The following is a 19,781-nucleotide window of genomic DNA, read 5'->3' as shown; positions in this document are numbered from 1 at the left end:
TTTTTACGCGGTTAGAAGCATTCGACGCAGTTTTTCAAGCCTCACAAAGAATCTCAAATTTTGAATTGATCGCGCTAGGAATTTTGGAGTTATTCCGAAAAAACACTTTTTTCGGTTTTCTTTCGTTCACGATATCTCTCGAACGAATCAACCGATTTTGACCGGACTGGTGGCGATCGACGTGGTTTTTTGAGGTTAAGAGCTGATTAGTTTTTGGAATTGAACCATCAAGCCGTTTAAAAGTTATTCCAAAAAAACCACATTTGAAAAAAATTTTTTTTTCAGTTTTTTGAAGATTTCTCAAAAGCTGTTGATCTGAATCGGCCCCAATAGGTTCTAAAATCTAAGTTTGGTCAAGCCCTTTCGAATGGCACCAACCGCGATGAAATCGGTCAAGCCGTTCAAAAATTATAAGCGGTTCACATACTTTCACACACACACACACACACACACACACACACACACACACACACACACACACACACACACACACACACACACACACACACACACACACACACACACACACACACACACACACACACACACACACACACACACACACACACACACACATATACACACACACATACATACAGACACCGTGACAACCTCGCGGGAAGAGTCAGGGAAGCTTCCTGTGACCTTCAAACGTCGAGATCTGATGAAAACTCGATTTTTGCAAAACGGGGTGAAAACAATAACTTCCCGATTTCTTATTATTATCATTATAATAGCGTATAGAGATAAAAAATCATTCATTTGTGCGAGTTCAGAAAAAAGAACTATTTAAGAGATTAGTTTAATGTAATAACAAGAATTCTTCATAATCTAAATAATAAGTAACACAGCCTTAACGTATAATTAATTGACCAGAATTCGTAAATTTTAATTGATGTAATCTTACAATCTACTGATTATTGCTTTTCTGGACTTGCCTCGACTTCTTATTTTGCACGCCTCATAGCGCGAAGCGCGTGAGGTTGTGCTTTTCACTCGACTCATCAACGTCAAGCAATTTTGTGATCTTTAAATGCCTCTATCACAACCATATTACACTTATACAATGATATAAGTAGATGTACACCGAAAAACACTTAAACCATCTTTTACTTTCTAAAATCATTTCATGTTGCTATTTTAAAAAAGAAAACGTTTTGAAAAAAATTTTACGAGGACGTCCGGATGTCACCCCATTTTGGATGTACCAATGATTACTCCCGAACAAATTGATATTTCAAGACCGGACCTTCTTTATTAGTTTACAAATGCGATGAACTGGGTCCGTATTTCATATCAGTAGCCTAGTTTACGTATTTTTTAAATTGAATTTTTATTAAAATTCACTACAACCGTACAAAGCCAAACGAATTTTTCTTATTTGTCACGTGAAAACTATGGCGCTACTTGATCAAGCTAGATTTTTAGACTGCGTGCGCATATGACAAGAAAAAGGGCGCTGATATTTAAAAAAAAAAATAAAAAATATGTAAGAAATTACTTAATTATTTTTTTTTTAATCAATTACACAATTAACTTTTTTCTTAAAAAATGAATGAGCGTTATGAGGCGTGCACTTTTGGATTTTCCAAACTTTTTTATATTTTGAAGCTTTTTAATATTTTGTCAAATTGAATAATAAATTGAAACCAACTAAATAATTTTGATCAAAATTAAATAACGTCTAAATAGAATTCTTTTATTTAAAATGATTCCTTTCCCGCGCTGAAACCGAGTATTTTAATACTCCCGGGCGAAAGAACTACAGTAAGTAAACTTTTCAATAACTAAAAATAACATCCACTAGATGGAAGCATAACAATATACCAGTCTATAATAAAAGCAAAGTATAGAATCAAAGAATGAAGAGTAAATTTTATAAAATAATATAAAACCGCTCCATCTTTGACGTAAATTTTTTTTGATCAATTGCAAACAAAGAACGATTAAACATTATCAGCTGGATAAAAATAAAAAAAAATTAACCTATAAATAAATACTGTCATCAATAATTAAGTGAGCTAAAAATCTCAAGTAACAATGGAAAATATTCTAAATGAGGTTGTGTCGTCAGAAGACTTAAAAGTACGTATTTAACTCATAAATTATTTATTAATTAATTACTCTTAATTTTATTTCATTATAATAATTAATTAATTGCTGATCGCGATATAAATTATGTAATTAAAAAATGTAGAAATTTTTTTATGACTCAATAATTAAGTATTGCGTCAGATGACTTAATTTTAATTATCATTATGATTAATAATTTTGCTTCAGAAATTTGAAAAAATTTACAATGAACAGCTGACAACCTCACAAGTTACTCAAAAAGCACAATTCGAGTACGCATGGTGTCTGGTGAGAAGTAGGTACCCTGCGGATGTTAGAAAAGGAATTGTTTTGTTGGAAGATTTGTTTAATAATCATAAAGATTGTGAAAAAAGAGATTGTCTTTATTATTTAGCTATTGGAAATGCTCGCATCAAGGTATTTTTTTATTATCAAAATTAATTTACCAGATATTTAAGTTAATAATTTTTTTAACAAATAAATTATGACCCGAAAAAAAATGAATGAAAATTAAGTTAGCCGACATTTAAAAATTTTTTAACTTTTTTTTTTTTATCAAAAAAAAGACTACAAAAATAAAAAAAAATTCCATTTATAAATACTTTAAAAACTGTAAGTGCAATTTTTTAAAAATATTTTTTTACACCAATTTAATTATTAAAAAATTAAAAATGTCGGCTAACTTTAGTAGGGTAAGTGTGGGTATTACTGCAGTTTTTTCGTAAGTCTCACTTCGAAAGCATTTTTATAAAATTTTCTCAAGATAATAATAATTTTTTTTTTTAAACAAAAGTTTGACTTATTATTAACCCAAAATAAAATCAACAATGAGAGAAACAAATATTTTCGTTAAATAATAAGCATTTAAAAAGAAGTTTAAATGCATGTATTACTGCAGGTCTTAAAGTAGCTTGCTTCTATTACTGCGTGTCCATTACTGCAACTGATCCAGTTACTGCGTACCTATTACTGCAGAGCGGCTATATTGCACGCCTCATAGCGCGAAGCGCGTGAGGTTGTGCTTTATACTCGACTCGTCAAGGTCAAGCGATTTTGTGATCTTTAAATGCCTGTATCACAACCATATTACACTTATACAATAATATAAGTAGATGTACACCGAGAAAACACTTAAATTAAACCATCTTTTACTTTCTAAAATCATTTCATTTAGCTATTTAAAAAAAAAAAAACGTTTTGAAACAAATTTTACGTGGACGTCCGGATGTCACCCCATTTTGGATGTACCAACGATTACTCCCGAACAAATTGATATTTCAAGACCGGACCTTTTTTATTAGTTTAAGAATACGATGAACTGGGTCCGTATTTCATATCAGTAGCCTAGTTTACTTATTTTTTTTTTAAATTGAATTTTTATTAAAATTTATTACGATACAATCGTACAAAGACAAACAAATTTTTCTTATTTGTCACGTGAAAACTATGGCGCCACTTGATCAAGCTAGATTTTTTTTATTGCGTGCGCATATGACAAAAAAAAGGGCGCTGATATTTAAAAAAAAAAAAAAATAAGGTAAAAGCCCCAATAGATGATCATGTACCAGTATATGATCACTCCATGTATTTGTATACCTATATTTGTGAATATAGATATACAAATACATGGAGTAATCATATACTGGTACGTGATCATCTATTGGGGCTTTTACCTTACTCTGTAAGAAATTACTTAATTATAATTTTTTTTTTTTTTAATCAATTACACAATTTTTTTTTCTTAAAAAATGGATGAGCGTTATGAGGCGTGCACTTTTGGATTTTTCAAACTTTTTTAGGATTTACTTAAAAATGAACAAAAACTTATCAAAAAGAAAATTTATTAGTTTAATGTAATAACAAGAATTCTTCATAATCTAAATAATAAGTAACACAGCCTTAACGTATTATATTAATTGACCAGAATTCGTAAATTTTAATTGATGTAATCTTACAATCTACTAATTATTGCTTTCTTGGACTTGCCTCGACTTCTTATTTTGCACGCCTCATAGCGCGAAGCGCGTGAGGTTGTGCTTTTCACTCGACTCATCAACGTCAAGCAATTTTGTGATCTTTAAATGCCTCTATCACAACCATATTACACTTATACAATGATATAAGTAGATGTACACCGAAAAAACACTTGAATTAAACCATCTTTTACTTCCTAAATTAATTTAAGTTGCTATTTTGAGAAAAAAAAAACATTTTGAAACAAATTTTACGTGGACGTCCGGATGTCACCCCATTTTGGATGTACCAACGATTACTCCCGAACAAATTGATATTTCAAGACCGGACCTTTTTTATTAGTTTAAGAATACGATGAACTGGGTCCGTATTTCATATCAGTGGCCTAGTTTACGTTTTTTTTTTTTAAATTGAATTTTTATTAAAATTCACTACAACCGTACAAAGCCAAACGAACTTTTCTTATTTGTCACGTGAAAACTATGGCGCCACTTGATCAAGCTAGATTTTTTAGACTGCGTGCGCATATGACAAGAAAAAAGGGCGCTGATATTTAAAAAAAAAAAAAATAAAAAATATGTAAGAAATCACTTAATTATTTTTTTTTTAAATCAATTACACAATTAACTTTTTTCTTAAAAAATGAATGAGCGTTATGAGGCGTGCACTTTTGGATTTTCCAAACTTTTTTTGTTTATTAACTTTTGATTTTTTATTAATTTTATCCATAGTTTATCCATAGATTCGGTAGAATCTGGCGCCAAGTTCCGTTCAAATCCGTTGTAAACGGAGCGCCAGACTACCGACTGTGTTTACTGTAAGCAGAACGGTATTTTGAGGTTGCAAAATTTTATTTAATTCTACGGTACTTCTTGTTCCTAAATTTTATATTATAACTGTAATTCAAGCTTTATTTTACTGATATTAATTAATTATATTCAATTATAACAATTAATCTACTTGAAATTATTAAATTTTATCAGCACAAACTATAGCAAGCTCAAAAATTTCGATCCCGACTTTTTTTCTATGTAAAAAGTGACATGCCACAGACTAAATAATTCGAGAATGCATGGTAATCTTCCAATAGATGGGAAACTACAGTTATAAAAATACATTTAACAGCTTGCATCTACATCCGCCAGGGTGCGCTGGAATTGTTTTTTCATAAACTGTACCCTGATAGCCAGAGTTTCAGACCAACCAAGTTGGTGTCAGATAGTTGCCACCAACTTAGCGACAACTTGCGGTCAACTTTCGAATTTGTAACTGTTGGCGTCGAGTTGGCGACAAATTTCTGAGAAAAAAGAGCCCAATCTACTGCCGCAATATGTCGCCAAATTTCTTGAGAAACTTGTCGTCAACTTGGTGTGAAAATGTTTCAGAAGCAACTTTTGCCGACAACTTGGTGTCAACTTGGTGAACAACCGAGTTCATTTCCAAGAGTTGCCGCCAACTTGGTGACAAGTTGCGGCAGTAGATTGGCAGAAAGTTGCGGCCAACTTGGCTATCAGGGTAGCTTCAATGGGATAGTTTGCTATAAAAAATGCAGCCAACGCGAGATTTAAGTTGGTACCTATTGTAAATTTTTATTATAATTACAAAAAATACTAAAATCCGAACAAAAACTGTTTCACTGTAAAAAAATTGCGCCAAGTCCACGTTCATAAGACTATCAAGAAAAAAAACATTTCTTTTTTCTTTACAAAAAGATATAAAATAAAAAAATTAAAAAATCCAAGTAACCGATATGATTGTATTTGATTTTCGGAAATTAAAAAAAATTTTATTGTAAATTTGAAAATTAAAAAAAAAATTTTGGAACGTACTTGGTGTGCGTCATTGTGTATTTCAATTTTTATAAAGTCCTAGTAAATAGATTTTACGAATTTCATTAAAAGTAAAATATTTTGCAACCACGCACACTAAATACGTTCCAAAATTTTTTTTTAATTTTCAAATTTACAATAAAATTTTTTTTAATTTCCGAAAATCAAATACAATCATATCGGTTACTTGGATTTTTTAATTTTTTTATTTTATATCTTTTTGTAAAGAAAAAAGAAATTTTTTTTTTCTTGATAGTCTTATGAACGTGGACTTGGCGCAATTTTTTTACAGTGAAACTGTTTTTGTTCGGATTTTTCACTTCGGGACAACTTGATTCACGCACTTATTTAGGAAGTTAGAATAGCCGTGTTTATGTCCGCAGTAATAGGTACAGTCATATACAAATAGAGGCGCTTCTATTACTGCAGTCGACTTTTCGGTACCAATTACTGCATGCTTAATTAAATAAATTTTACTGATCAAAATGTAATTTTTATTAATTATTTGATTCTAAAAAAGGGTTATCTAACTTCTAAATGTAAAAAATTTATTAATTAGGTCATTTATATAAAGAAAAAGACTTTTTACGACCACCTCTTTTTACACTGAAACTCTTAAAAAAGTTAAAATTATTCACTTCTGTAACTACTTAATTTTTATTAATTAATAACAAATTGAATAATTGTCATACATATAAAACCACTATGCAGTTATTTTCCGAAAGGTTTAAATTAACAGAAATAATTTTTTTTTAATCAAAAAAGTCATAACCCATTTATCGATAATTAAAACAAGAAAATCTGCAGTAATACCCACACTTACCCTATCATAAAAAATTATTAAATAAATTCACATGTAGAAATTAGAAAAAAAAACATAAAAAATGCAATTTTTTTTAAATAATTTTTTGGAACAAATTTTTTTGTTAAATAAAACAAAAAAATTGTCAAGTGACAGCTAACTTTAATATCATTCTTGTATTTCAAATTCTTTTTGTAATTATACTGAACACCTGTCAATTTTTGTAACACTAAATTTAGCTTTTAATTTTTTTTCATTAATTAAATTAGAACAAAATATTTTTTTATGAAAATAAAATTAACCGACATCTAAAAATGTTTAGTTTTTTGTTATTGAAAAATTTGTTGGAAAAAAATAAAAAAAAAATTTTAATTGTCAAAAACTGTAAGTGTAATTTTTTAAAAATATTTTTTTAGTTCTAATTTAATTTAACAAAAAAAATAAAAAATTGTTAAGTGTCGGCTTATTTTTGTATCACTAAATTTAGTTTTTAATTTTTTTTTATTAATTAAATTAGAACAAAATATTTTTAAAAAATTCTATTAATAGTTTTTAAAGTTTTTAAAAAAAATTTTTTTTAAATCTATAATTTCTAATTATTATTAATTAATTTTAGGAGTATACAAAAGCGCTTCATTATTTACGAGGATTTTTACAAGTAGAACCTAACAACAAACAAGTACAAGATTTAGAAGCTTGTATCAGAAAAAAAATGGAAAAAGGTAAATATTAAATTTTCTATTCATTTTTTTTTTTTACTTATTTTTGAAGTTAAAATTTTAATAATTATTTTTTTAATAAAAAAACATTTACTCGGTAATAAAAATCTAATTATGAATTAAAATATTGTCTATGTCAAGATCTAAATAATTTTTGAGTTATTACATTTTATTTTAATGTAAGTCAATAATTAAAAATTTATGACAGCTTATCTATATTTAAGTGCGCTCTAATAAAAAAAAAAATGTATTGATTTGATAAGATAAGTAGCTTGTTGATAATATTTTTTTTTTATTTAAATTCCAATCTTGTTTTATTAAAATTAATTATTTGATTTAATTTAATGAATATTATTTATATTTTACAGAGGGTCTAATTGGAATGGCAGTAGCTGGTGGAGTAATAGTTGGACTAGCAAGTATTCTTGGTCTTGGTATTGCAATGGCAAAGAAATCTTAGCCAAATGATTCTAATTAACGACCAATATTTCAAACCAAATGTTATATTTTTTTTTTATTTATTCAAAAATTAATGTAATAAGAGTAGCTTAATTATTGAGTAATTTTTTCAACTGAAAAACCTCTAAGCGAGTGTCTATATAATTAAGGCTTCGCTTTTCTTACTTTATTTGTATAGTTTTGTTACTTTATTATCGATATTTGTTGATTAATTTTTGATTATTAGTTCATTATATCTCAAGGGAATATTGATAAATTTTCTAATACTATAAATGTTTTTTTTTTTGTAAATAGAGGTGATCCTCTATGATATAACTCTACACAAAGATATACCTTAAATTTCCTAAATAAAAGTATATAATTATTGAAGATAATATTTTATTATTTATAAATCCTTTTAATAAAAAATATTATTTTTTAATTAAAAAAAAATGCATTCATGACATTTTTGTATAAATTATAAATATCAATAATTAAGAAATTACCTTGCATCTTCAGAACTATTGACATTTTTAAAGATATAAGCTCATCCTGACATTACACTCATCAAGACCTTTCATTTGAGTACCCACATCGATTTTTCATATATTTTATATATTTATATATATTATATATATGTATATATGAAAAATATATCAAAAATACATGTGGGTACTCAAATGAAAACTCTTGATGAGTGTAACATCAAGATGAGCTTATATCTTTCAAAATGTCAATAATTAAGAAATTACCTTGTATCTTGTGAACTATTGACATTTTTAAAGATATAAGCTCATCTCGATGTTACACTTATTGAGACCTTTCATTTGAGTACCAACATCAATTTTTCATATATTTATATATATTATATATATGTATATATGAAAAATATATCAAAAATACATGTGGGTACTCAAATGAAAGCTCTTGATGAATGTAACATCAAGATGAGCTTATATCTTTCAAAATGTCAATAATTAAGAAATTACCTTGTATCTTGTGAACTATTGACATTTTTAAAGATATAAGCTCATCTCGATGTTACACTCATTGAGACCTTTCATTTGAGTACCAACATCAATTTTTCATATATTTATATATATTATATATATGTATATATGAAAAATATATCAAAAATACATGTGGGTACTCAAATGAAAGCTCTTGATGAATGTAACATCAAGATGAGCTTATATCTTTCAAAATGTCAATAATTAAGAAATTACCTTGTATCTTGTGAACTATTGACATTTTTAAAGATATAAGCTCATCTCGATGTTACACTCATTGAGACCTTTCATTTGAGTACCAACATCAATTTTTCATATATTTATATATATTATATATATGTATATATGAAAAATATATCAAAAATACATGTGGGTACTCAAATGAAAGCTCTTGATGAGTGTAACATCAGAATGAGCTTACATTTTTAAAAATATCAATAATTAAGAAATGACCTTGTATCTTCAGAACTAATGACATTTTTAAAGATATAAACTCATTCTGATGATACGCTCATCAAGACCTTTCATTTGAGTACCCACATCAATTTTTCATATATTTTATATATTTATATATATTATATATATATGTATATATGACAAATATATCAAAAATGCATGTGGGTACTCAAATGAAAGCTCTTGATGAGTGTAACATCAGAATGAGCTTACATTTTTAAAAATATCAATAATTAAGAAATGACCTTGTATCTTGTGAACTATTGACATTTTTAAAAATTAAGCTCTTCCTGATGATACGCTCATCAAGACCTTTCATTTGAGTACCCACATCAATTTTCATATATTTTATATATTTATATATATTATATGTATGTATATAAGAAAAATATAACAAAAATGCATGTGGGTACTCGAATGAAAGCTCTTGATGAGTGTAACATCAGGATGAGCTTATATCTTGAAAAATGTCAAGAATTAATAAATGACCTTGTATTTTGTTAACTATTGACATTTCTAAAGATATAAGCTCATCCCGATGTTACACTCATTAAAACCTTTCATTTGAGTGCCCACATCAATTTTTCATATATTTTATATATTTATATATATTATATATTCGTAAATATGAAAAATATATAAAAAATGCATGTGGATACTCAAACGAAAGCTCTTGATGAGTGTAACATCAGGATCAGCTTATATTTTTAAAAATATCAATAGTTAAGAAAGTACAGTGCAATTTAACAAAAGTCATTATTGCTTAACAAAGTAAAATTTCACAAACATAATGACTGCAAGGTTGCTAGTTCATTTTAACAATTATTTTAAGAAGAAATTTTATTAAATTTTTTCTAAAATAAATTTAATAATAATTTAAAAAATTCAAAACATCGGCTAACTTTAGTATAATAAACTATAACTAAATAAAATTATTCCTTAAATTTTCTAAAAGTGAAATTAAAAAAAAATTCTTTTATTTAAATTTTCAAAATTAAAAACAATTAAAAAAAAAATTCTTTTTTATCTTCAACCGATAAAATTGTGACAGAGCCAACTTACACAACAAAACCTGATGACTAATGCCGTAATATAAGTGTCCGTGTGTGTATTTATCTCCAGCTCAGCTGTCCCGTTGCAGTGTAGTGTGTTTATTTACTCCCACACTTTCTCAATAATTCATCAAAAGCCAGTACTTACTTGGCGATCCGCAACTAAGCAAGTTTCGTCGTGACTGTATAGTAATGTTGATCTCATCAACAGTCACAGTTAAGTGACAGCACAGTTAAGTGCTGACAATACTTATATATAACTCAGTGTGTGTGTGAGCTTGAGCAAGTGTGAGTTTAGTTGTAGTGAAACATTTGCCTAGACCCGACATCCAATAAATAATTATAATTATTGTTATATTGTAGCAATCATCAATGTATTTTAGTAATCATCCAGTCCCACCATCTTAGCTCTCCAGTGCGTCACAACATCCTAGAAAGTGACTTTTACTCCTATAAACTCTTTGTGTTTCAGCTGACAGCTAAAATCTGGAGTCGAAATTAAAAGTTTAATCCTGGACAAAATTAAAATTACTTACCAAGTAAAATTAAGAAGTGACATTTTGTGTTTTTTTTTATTAATTTACTATTATTATTACAATGGAAGTCCTGGATCCAACTGTTACTCACGACGACGCGCCACTCTGTATCAATGATTCCATCGAAAAATGTACGTATGTTTATAAACATTACATCAATCCTGACCGTGAACTCACCATGTGCTAACATAAATATTTATCGGCAATTTTTATTAACACACTTGGGTATACTTTTTTTATTTTATCACAATAACAATCATTTCCTGGTACGCTCGACTCAGTTCTCACTGGTGGAACAAAGAAATTTATTTATTCCCATACTATGACCTGTTTTTATTGTCTAAGTCTAGTAATTTAATATTTTATTATTATTTATTTATTTGATATTTATACTGTCAATTTTTTAGAATTTGTAACTTAGAATGACAATCATTTTTAATTAAAAATTCTAGATGTAGAAATTTTAAAAAACTAGCAACGAAGTCACTACGTGACTTCCGTCACTTGTGAACTGTAAATAAATAAAATTTTGCTTTATTAAATAATGATTTTGATAAATTGCACTGTACTTTCTTAAATATTGATGTTTTTAAAGATATTAGCTCATCCTGATGTTACGCTCATCAAGAGCTTTCATTTGAGTACCCACATGCATTTTTGATATATTTTTCATATATACATATACGTAATATATATAAATATATAAAATATATGAAAAGTTGATGTGGGTACTCAAATGAAAGCTCTCGATGAGTGTAACGTCGAGATGAGCTTATATCTTTAAAAATGTCAAGAGTTCACAAGATACAAGGTCATTTCTTAATTATTGACATTTTTAAAAATATAAGCTCATTTTGATGTTACATACTTTTTAAAATATTAACGTTTTTAAAGATATAAGCTCATCCCGATGTTCACTCATCAAGAGCTTTCGTTTGAGTTCCCAAATGCATTTTTGATATATTTTTCATATTTACATATATATATATATATATATATATATATATATATATATATATATATATATATAATATATAAAAATATATAAAATATATGAAAAATTGATGCGGGTACTCAAATGAAAGATTTCGATGAGTATAACATCGGGATGAGCTTATATCTTTAAAAATGTCAAGAGTTCACAAGATACAATGTCATTTCTTAATTATTGACATTTTTAAAGATATAAACTCATTTCGACATTACACTCATCGAGAGCTTTCATTTAAGTACCCATGTGCATTTTTATATATTCTTCATATATACATATATATTATATAATATATATAAATATATATATATATATATATATATATATATATATACATATATATATATATATATATATATATATATATATATTTATATATATATATCTCATATATACATATCATATATATATCATATATACATATATATCATATATACATATATATTATATAATATATATAAATATATATATAATATATATAAAATATATGAAAGTTGATGTGGGTACTCAAATGAAAGGTCTCGATGAGTGTAACATCAGGATGAGCTTATATCTTTAAAAATGTCAATAGTTCACAAGATACAATGTCATTTCTTAATTATTGACATTTTTAAAGATATGAACTCATTTCGATGTTACACTCATCGAGACCTTTCATTTAAGTATCCACATGAATTTTTGATATATTTTTCATATATACATATATATAAATATATAAAATATATGAAAAATTGATGTAGGTACTCAAATGAAAGGTCTCGATGAGTGTAACATTAGGATGAGCTTATATCTTTAAAAATGTCAAGAGTTCACAAGATACAATGTCATTTCTTAATTATTGACATTTTTAAAGATATAAACTCATTTCGACATTACACTCATCGAGAGCTTTCATTTAAGTACCCATGTGCATTTTTATATATTCTTCATATATACATATATATTATATAATATATATAAATATATATATATATATATATATATATATATATATATATATATATACATATATATATATATATATATATAGCAGCAGCAGCATATATATATATATAGCATATATATATATATATTTATATATATATATCTCATATATACATATCATATATATATCATATATACATATATATCATATATACATATATATTATATAATATATATAAATATATATATAATATATATAAAATATATGAAAGTTGATGTGGGTACTCAAATGAAAGGTCTCGATGAGTGTAACATCAGGATGAGCTTATATCTTTAAAAATGTCAATAGTTCACAAGATACAATGTCATTTCTTAATTATTGACATTTTTAAAGATATGAACTCATTTCGATGTTACACTCATCGAGACCTTTCATTTAAGTATCCACATGAATTTTTGATATATTTTTCATATATACATATATATAAATATATAAAATATATGAAAAATTGATGTAGGTACTCAAATGAAAGGTCTCGATGAGTGTAACATTAGGATGAGCTTATATCTTTAAAAATGACAATAGTTCATGAGAAACAAGGTAATTTCTTAATTATGTATCTATCGACAGCGTATTTTCAAATGCAGCCTAAATACTTATAATCGTAATCAAATTTTATCATATAAATACACTGGTCACATAATTTTGCTTATTCTCCAAATAATATAGATTATAAGTAAACATTTTCAACAATATTTTTTTTTTGTATTGTAATTGGATAATTATAAATATTCCAAGAATTTTTTATTTCAGTATCATAATTATTGAAATTTTTATTACAAACCAATTATAAAAAATTGCATTTTATAATTTGTTTAAATTTCTACGTTATTTTTTCATTGTAATTTAATTGTTATAAAAATTAAAAAAAAATAATTTTCAGATTGAATAATATGACTAATTAATTATTATTTTATTACAGTGACACTCAGGCGAATACCAGAAGACACAAAATCCTTGGTAAAAGCAAGATACACGCTAGGATTTTTAGGATTTCTCGGATTTGCGCTTGTCTATGCCATGCGAGTGAATCTTTCGGTTGCCATAGTGTCGATGGTTAACCAGACAGCCTTTCCTGATGACAATGACGGGAATGATACTTCTGATGTTTGTCCAAAAATTACTCCCGTAAATGGTACATTTGTGCCTGTAAGTCTAAAAAAAAAAAAAAAAAAAAAATAACAAAGTAATTTAATCGCTTGAAGGTTTCGATTGTGAATATACATTCGATTATTTTTTATCTATGACTCACGCGTTTATCTCACCGGATTCTAGTATTAAATATCTAGTCATACTATATGAAAATAAGTCGACTTGTATTTTCAAAGAAGAAATTTATTTTTTTTTATAATTAATTAATAATTCATTATTTTTGCAGAGTCCAGGAGAATTTAATTGGGATGACAAGACCCAGGGGATCATTCTAGGTTCGTTCTTCCTCGGTTATGTCATCACGAATGTTCCGGGTGGACGGATGGCGGAGAAAGTTGGGGGCAAATTGGTTTATGGGCTGGGGGTGCTTTTAACAGCTATATTAACTGTTGTCAGCCCTTTTGCTGCTTACTGGGGACTGGGTCCGTTTTTAGCGGTCAGGATTGCTGAAGGATTTACTGAGGTAATTTTATAGTTAATGATTGATTAAAGATGTAAAAAGCATAATATTTTTTTTTTTTTAAATATCAAATAATAATTTAATTAAAATTTTTTAAGCTACTTTAAGAACTCTAATTATTTTATTTTTTTTTAATTTACAAATTAAATAAAAATTTTGATAAATAAAAATTTTTCTATAGTTAATATAAATTTCAGTAGTTTAATAATAAATAAAAAAATTATTTTTAGGGTGTAACATTTCCTGCAATGCACTCAATGCTTGCTCACTGGGTCCCGCCATTGGAGAGAAGTAAATTTGCCGCTTTAGTTTACGCAGGTGATTAAAACATAACAATAATAATTGAAGTTTTTTTTTAAATTTATTATTATTATTCAATTAAATTTTTTAATAATAATGAATAGCAACCTTGCAGTCACTACGTGACTGCCGTGACTCGTAAACTATAAATAAGTAAAATTTTGATTTATTAAGTAATTACTTTTGTTAAATTGTACTGTACTTTCTTAAATATTGACGTTTTTCAAAATATAAGCTCATCCTAATGTTACGCTCATCAAGAGCTTTCATTTGAGTACCCACATCAATTTTTATATATTTTTCATATATACATATATATGATATATATAAATATATAAAATATATGAAAAATTGATGTGGGTACTCAAATAAAAGATCTCGATGAGTGTAATGTCGGAGTGAGCTTATATCTTTAAATATATTAATATATCACAAGATACAAGATAATTTCTTAATTATTGATATAAGCTCATTCCGACGTTACACTCATCAAGAGCTTTCATTTGAGTACCCACATGCATTTTTGATATATTTTTCATATATATATATATATATATATATATATATATATAGCATATATATATATATATATATATATATATATATATATATACATATAAAATATATGAAAAATTGATGTGGGTACTCAAATAAAAGGTCTCGATGAGTGTAATGTCGAAGTGAGCTTATATCTTTAAATATATTAATATATCACAAGATACAAGATAATTTCTTAATTATTGATATTTTTAAAGATAGAAGCTCATTCCGACGTTACACTCATCCAGAGCTTTCATTTGAGTACCCACATGCATTTTTTATATATTTTTCATATATACATATATATATATATATATATATATATATATATATATATATATATATATATATATATATAAAATATATGAAAAATTGATGTGGGTACTCAAATGAAAGGTCTCGATGAGTGTAACATCAAGATGAGCTGATATTTTTAAAAATGTCTATAGTTCTCAAGATACAAGGCCATTTTTTAATTATCTATCTATAAAGTTATTATGATTATTATTAAAAATTAAATAAATTTTTTTTAGGTTCTAATTTTGGTACTGTAATATCATTACCACTGAGTGGTTATCTATGTTCATTGGAATTCTGGGGTGGCTGGCCACTAGCATTTTACCTATTTGGAACTCTAGGTATCATGTGGTACATATTCTGGATTTTTTTCGTCTACAACACACCAGCAGAGCACCCTCGGATTGATTATCAAGAAAAATTATACATCGAAGCTTGTGTTGAGCCGAAAAATCCGGTAATTATATTTAAAATCTTGAAACTAATGATTAATAATAATAATTATTAAAATTAAATAATTAATTATTATCAATTAATAATTATTAATTAATTAATTATTAATTATTAAAATTAATAATTAATTATTATTTATATTATTATTATTATTGAAATTAAATAATTAATTATTATTAATTAACGAATTAACTATAATTATAAAAATTATTCAATAAAAATAATTATTAAAATAATGAATTATTAAAATTAATAATTAATTATTATTTATCTTATTATTATTATTATTAAAATTTATATTAATCAGGACGATGACAGAGGCGTTCCATGGCTAGCAATTCTAACATCAGGCCCGATGTGGGCGATAACAATAACGCAGTGCGGTCAATCCTGGGCCTTCTACACCCTGTTGACCGAGCTGCCGACTTACATGGACAGAATTCTCCACTTTGACGTTCAGCAAGATGCATTTCTCTCGACACTCCCGTACTTGACCGCCTGGATAATGGGGCTAGCGGTCTGTAATTTGGCGGACTTGCTTCTGGAGAAGCGAGTCATGTCCCCTCTGACTTCCATGAAGTTCTGGAACACTGTCAGCTCCGTCGGAGTCAGTCTGAGCTTCGTAGGTGCTATTTGGGCCGGGTGTGACCGCGTTTGGCTGATGATAATGCTCGCCGGACTCGGTTCATTGCAAGGTGCTGTTTATGCTGGCAATCAGATGAATCACATCGCACTTGCTCCTCGGTATGCGGGTACATTGTATGGAATTAGCAATGCTACCGCTAACGCATGTGGATTCTTGGCTCCTTATATTGTTGGTCGACTCATTGAAGGCCATGTGAGTATTTTTTATTATTATTTCATTTGTTATCTATTTTATAACTTGTTTGACTGGTTTTAATTTTCTGCAATTATTATTATTATTAAAAAAAATAATAATAACACGTTATTTCTATTGATAGTCAATTTATGATAAGAATTTAGGCTGCATTCGAAAATATCTCTACATAATTAAGAAATGACCTTGTATCTTGTGAACTATTGACATTTTTTAAAATATAGGCTTATTCTGATGTTCCACTCATCGAGACCTTTCATATGAGTACCCACATCAATTTTTCATATATTTTATATATTTATATATTTCACAAATACCATATATATAATATATATAAAAAATGCCATGTGGGTACTCAAATGAAAGCTCTTAATGAGTGTAACATCAAGATGAGCTTATATCTTAAAAAATGTCAATAATTAAGAAATGACCTTGTATCTTGTAAACTTATGACATTTTTAAAGATATAAGCTCATCCCGATGTTACACTCATCGAGACCTTTCATTTGAGTACCTACATCAATTTTTCATATATTTATATATTTTACAAATACCATATATATAAAATATATAAAAAATGTCATGTGGGTACTCAAATGAAAGCTCTCGATGAGTGTAACATCTGAATGAGCTTATATCTTCAAAAATGTCAATACTTAAGAAATGACCTTGTATCTTGTGAACTATTGACATTTTTAAAAATATAGGCTCATCCTGATGTTACACTCATCAAGAGCTTTCATTTGAGTACCCACATGCATTTTTGATATATTTTTTATATTTACATATATATAATATATGATATATATTAAATGATATATTATATATTAAATGATTAAATTGATTGATTAAATTATATTTAATGATATATATTAAATTATATATTATATATTAAATGAAAAATTGATGTGGGTACTTAAATGAAAGGCCTCGATGAGTGTAACTTCGGGATGAGCTTATATTTTAAAAAATGTCATTAATTAAGAAATTACATTGTGTCTTTTCAACTATTGAGATTTTTAATGATATAAGCTCATTCCGATATTACACTCATCGAGAGCTTTCATTTGAGTACCCACATCAATTTTTTATATATTTCATATATATATATATATATATATATATATATATATATATATATGAATATATGAAAAATGTATCAAAAATGCATGTGGGTACTCAAATGAAAGCTTTTGATGAGTGTAACATCGAAATGAGTTTATATCTTAAAAAATATCAATAATTAAGAAATGACCTTGTATCTTGTGAACTATTAACATTTTTGAAGATATAAGCTCATCCCGATGTTACATTCATCAAGACCTTTCATTTGAGTATCCACATCAATTTTTCATATAGTTAATATATATCATATATTATATATATGTGAATATGAAAAATATATCAAAAATTCATGTGGCTACTCAAATGAAAGCTCTTGATGAGTATAACATCGGGATAAGCTTATATCTTTAAAAATGTCAATGGTTAAGAAAGTATAGTGCCATTTAACAAAAGTCATTTTTTAATAAAGTGAAATTTTTTCTAAAAATCCATTATTATTTTTAACTTCCCGCTAAGAAAATCGAAGATTTTCAAAAATCGGGAAGTTTTTGTTTTCACTCCGTTTTGCAAAAATCGAGTTTTCATCAGATCTCGACGTTTGAAGGTCACAGGAAGCTTCCCTGACTATCCCCGCGAGGTTGTCACGGTGTGTGTGTGTGTGAAAGTATGTGAACCGCTTATAACTTTTGAACGGCTTGACCGATTTCATCGCGGTTGGTGCCATTCGAAAGGGCTTGACCAAACTTAGATTTTGAAAACTATTTGAACCGATTCAGATCAATGGATTTTGAGAAATCTTCAAAAAACTGAAAAAAAAATTATTAAAATGTGGTTTTTTTGGAATAACTTTTAAACGGCTCGATGGTTCAATTCGGTTCAAAATCGGTTGATTCGTTCGAGAGATATCGTGAACGAAAGAAAACCGAAAAAAGTGTTTTTTCGGAATAACCCCGAAATTTCTAGCGCGATCAATTCAAAAATTAAGATTCTTTGTGAGGCTTGAAAAACTGCATTGAATGCTTATAACCGCGTAAAAATCGGTTTATTCATTCAAAAGTTATTGCGGTTTAAAAATTCAAAAAATAGTGTCTTATCAAATCCCTATCAGACTTTTGAGCTCGAAGAGCTCAAAAGCATAGGAAAGCAATCTCTATGAGCTCGGAGAGCTCAAAATAACCCATAAATTGTATTTTTGAGCTCGAAGAGCTCAAAAACGTCATTGGTGCAATTTTAAGCGCCTAAGTATGGAATTAGCGGGAAGTTGCAGGGATGGCCTTCAAGGTCAACCGTTTTCCTAATTTTTTTTTTATTAATAAACTAATTAAAATTTTTTTTCAAGGAAACATTATCAAGATGGCACACAGTATTTTGGTTAGCTGCAGGAATAAATTTATCCGGAAATTTCGTCTATTTAATATTCGCCTCAGCTACAGAACAATCATGGAGCCGTGGTACCAGCAGTTGATGATCTTGTTTGATTAGAAACATTAATTTACTACGCCGATCATCAAGTTCAGGGACTGTTGATCGCGTAGCTCTCAGTGCTTTTTAGTAAAACTTTGTAAGTAAGTTTTACGTGTGCTCATATTTAAATTTTTTTTTTCTACAATTATATTGTATTTTTTACAATTATATTTTATTTTACACATTCCAAAATTAATTTTCAATTTATTATTATTAATTAAAATTTTATTTCGCTGGAGTCTCTGACGTTTTGTTTGCACTCGGCATAACAAATATTTAGACAGATGATCAATTAATAAATAAATGAAAAAAAATTATAGAAAAATATTTTTTCATACGTGCGTTAA

General features: G+C 27.3%; 2 protein-coding genes across 3 annotated transcripts; both read left to right on the top strand.

Annotated features, from left to right (window-relative positions):
- Positions 1-1,837: 1,837 nt before the first annotated feature.
- LOC123265202 (mitochondrial fission 1 protein) lies at positions 1,838-8,225 on the top strand. The gene is made up of 4 exons (XM_044728857.1): positions 1,838-2,085; positions 2,281-2,490; positions 7,295-7,400; positions 7,766-8,225. The coding sequence occupies exons 1-4, from the start codon at positions 2,041-2,043 to the stop codon at positions 7,855-7,857; spliced, it is 453 nt and encodes a 150-aa protein (XP_044584792.1). The 5' UTR covers positions 1,838-2,040; the 3' UTR covers positions 7,858-8,225.
- Positions 7,040-19,563, top strand: LOC123265201 (sialin). 2 transcript variants are annotated; one of them, XM_044728856.1, is made up of 8 exons: positions 7,040-7,052; positions 10,894-11,020; positions 13,788-14,014; positions 14,244-14,480; positions 14,708-14,795; positions 15,851-16,071; positions 16,375-16,905; positions 19,310-19,563. In XM_044728856.1, exons 2-8 carry the CDS (start codon positions 10,951-10,953, stop codon positions 19,433-19,435), a joined length of 1,500 nt encoding a protein of 499 aa, XP_044584791.1. In that variant the 5' UTR covers positions 7,040-7,052; positions 10,894-10,950; the 3' UTR covers positions 19,436-19,563. The 2 variants fall into 2 exon arrangements, with proteins under 2 accessions (XP_044584791.1, XP_044584790.1); XM_044728855.1 differs by lacking the exon at positions 7,040-7,052 and adding an exon at positions 10,379-10,641 and having other exon boundaries at positions 10,826-11,020.
- Positions 19,564-19,781: the final 218 nt, after the last annotated feature.

This window comes from Cotesia glomerata, linkage group LG5 (assembly GCF_020080835.1).
Source record: "Cotesia glomerata isolate CgM1 linkage group LG5, MPM_Cglom_v2.3, whole genome shotgun sequence".
Classification (NCBI taxonomy): Eukaryota; Metazoa; Arthropoda; class Insecta; order Hymenoptera; family Braconidae; genus Cotesia; species Cotesia glomerata.
The sequence above is the reverse complement of the archived record's forward strand: the minus strand, read 5'-3'. Positions and strand labels throughout refer to the sequence as shown.

Excerpts from the sequence above, each read along its gene's own strand:
- LOC123265202 (XM_044728857.1), top strand. The coding sequence starts at position 2,041 with ATGGAAAATATTCTAAATGAGGTTGTGTCGTCAGAAGACTTAAAA. Across the intron at positions 2,086-2,280 it reads TGTCGTCAGAAGACTTAAAA|AAATTTGAAAAAATTTACAA; the intron begins GTACGTATTTAA and ends ATTTTGCTTCAG. Across the intron at positions 2,491-7,294 it reads TTGGAAATGCTCGCATCAAG|GAGTATACAAAAGCGCTTCA; the intron begins GTATTTTTTTAT and ends AATTAATTTTAG.
- LOC123265201 (XM_044728856.1), top strand. The coding sequence starts at position 10,951 with ATGGAAGTCCTGGATCCAACTGTTACTCACGACGACGCGCCACTCTGT. Across the intron at positions 16,072-16,374 it reads GTGTTGAGCCGAAAAATCCG|GACGATGACAGAGGCGTTCC; the intron begins GTAATTATATTT and ends TATATTAATCAG. Across the intron at positions 16,906-19,309 it reads GTCGACTCATTGAAGGCCAT|GAAACATTATCAAGATGGCA; the intron begins GTGAGTATTTTT and ends TTTTTTTTCAAG.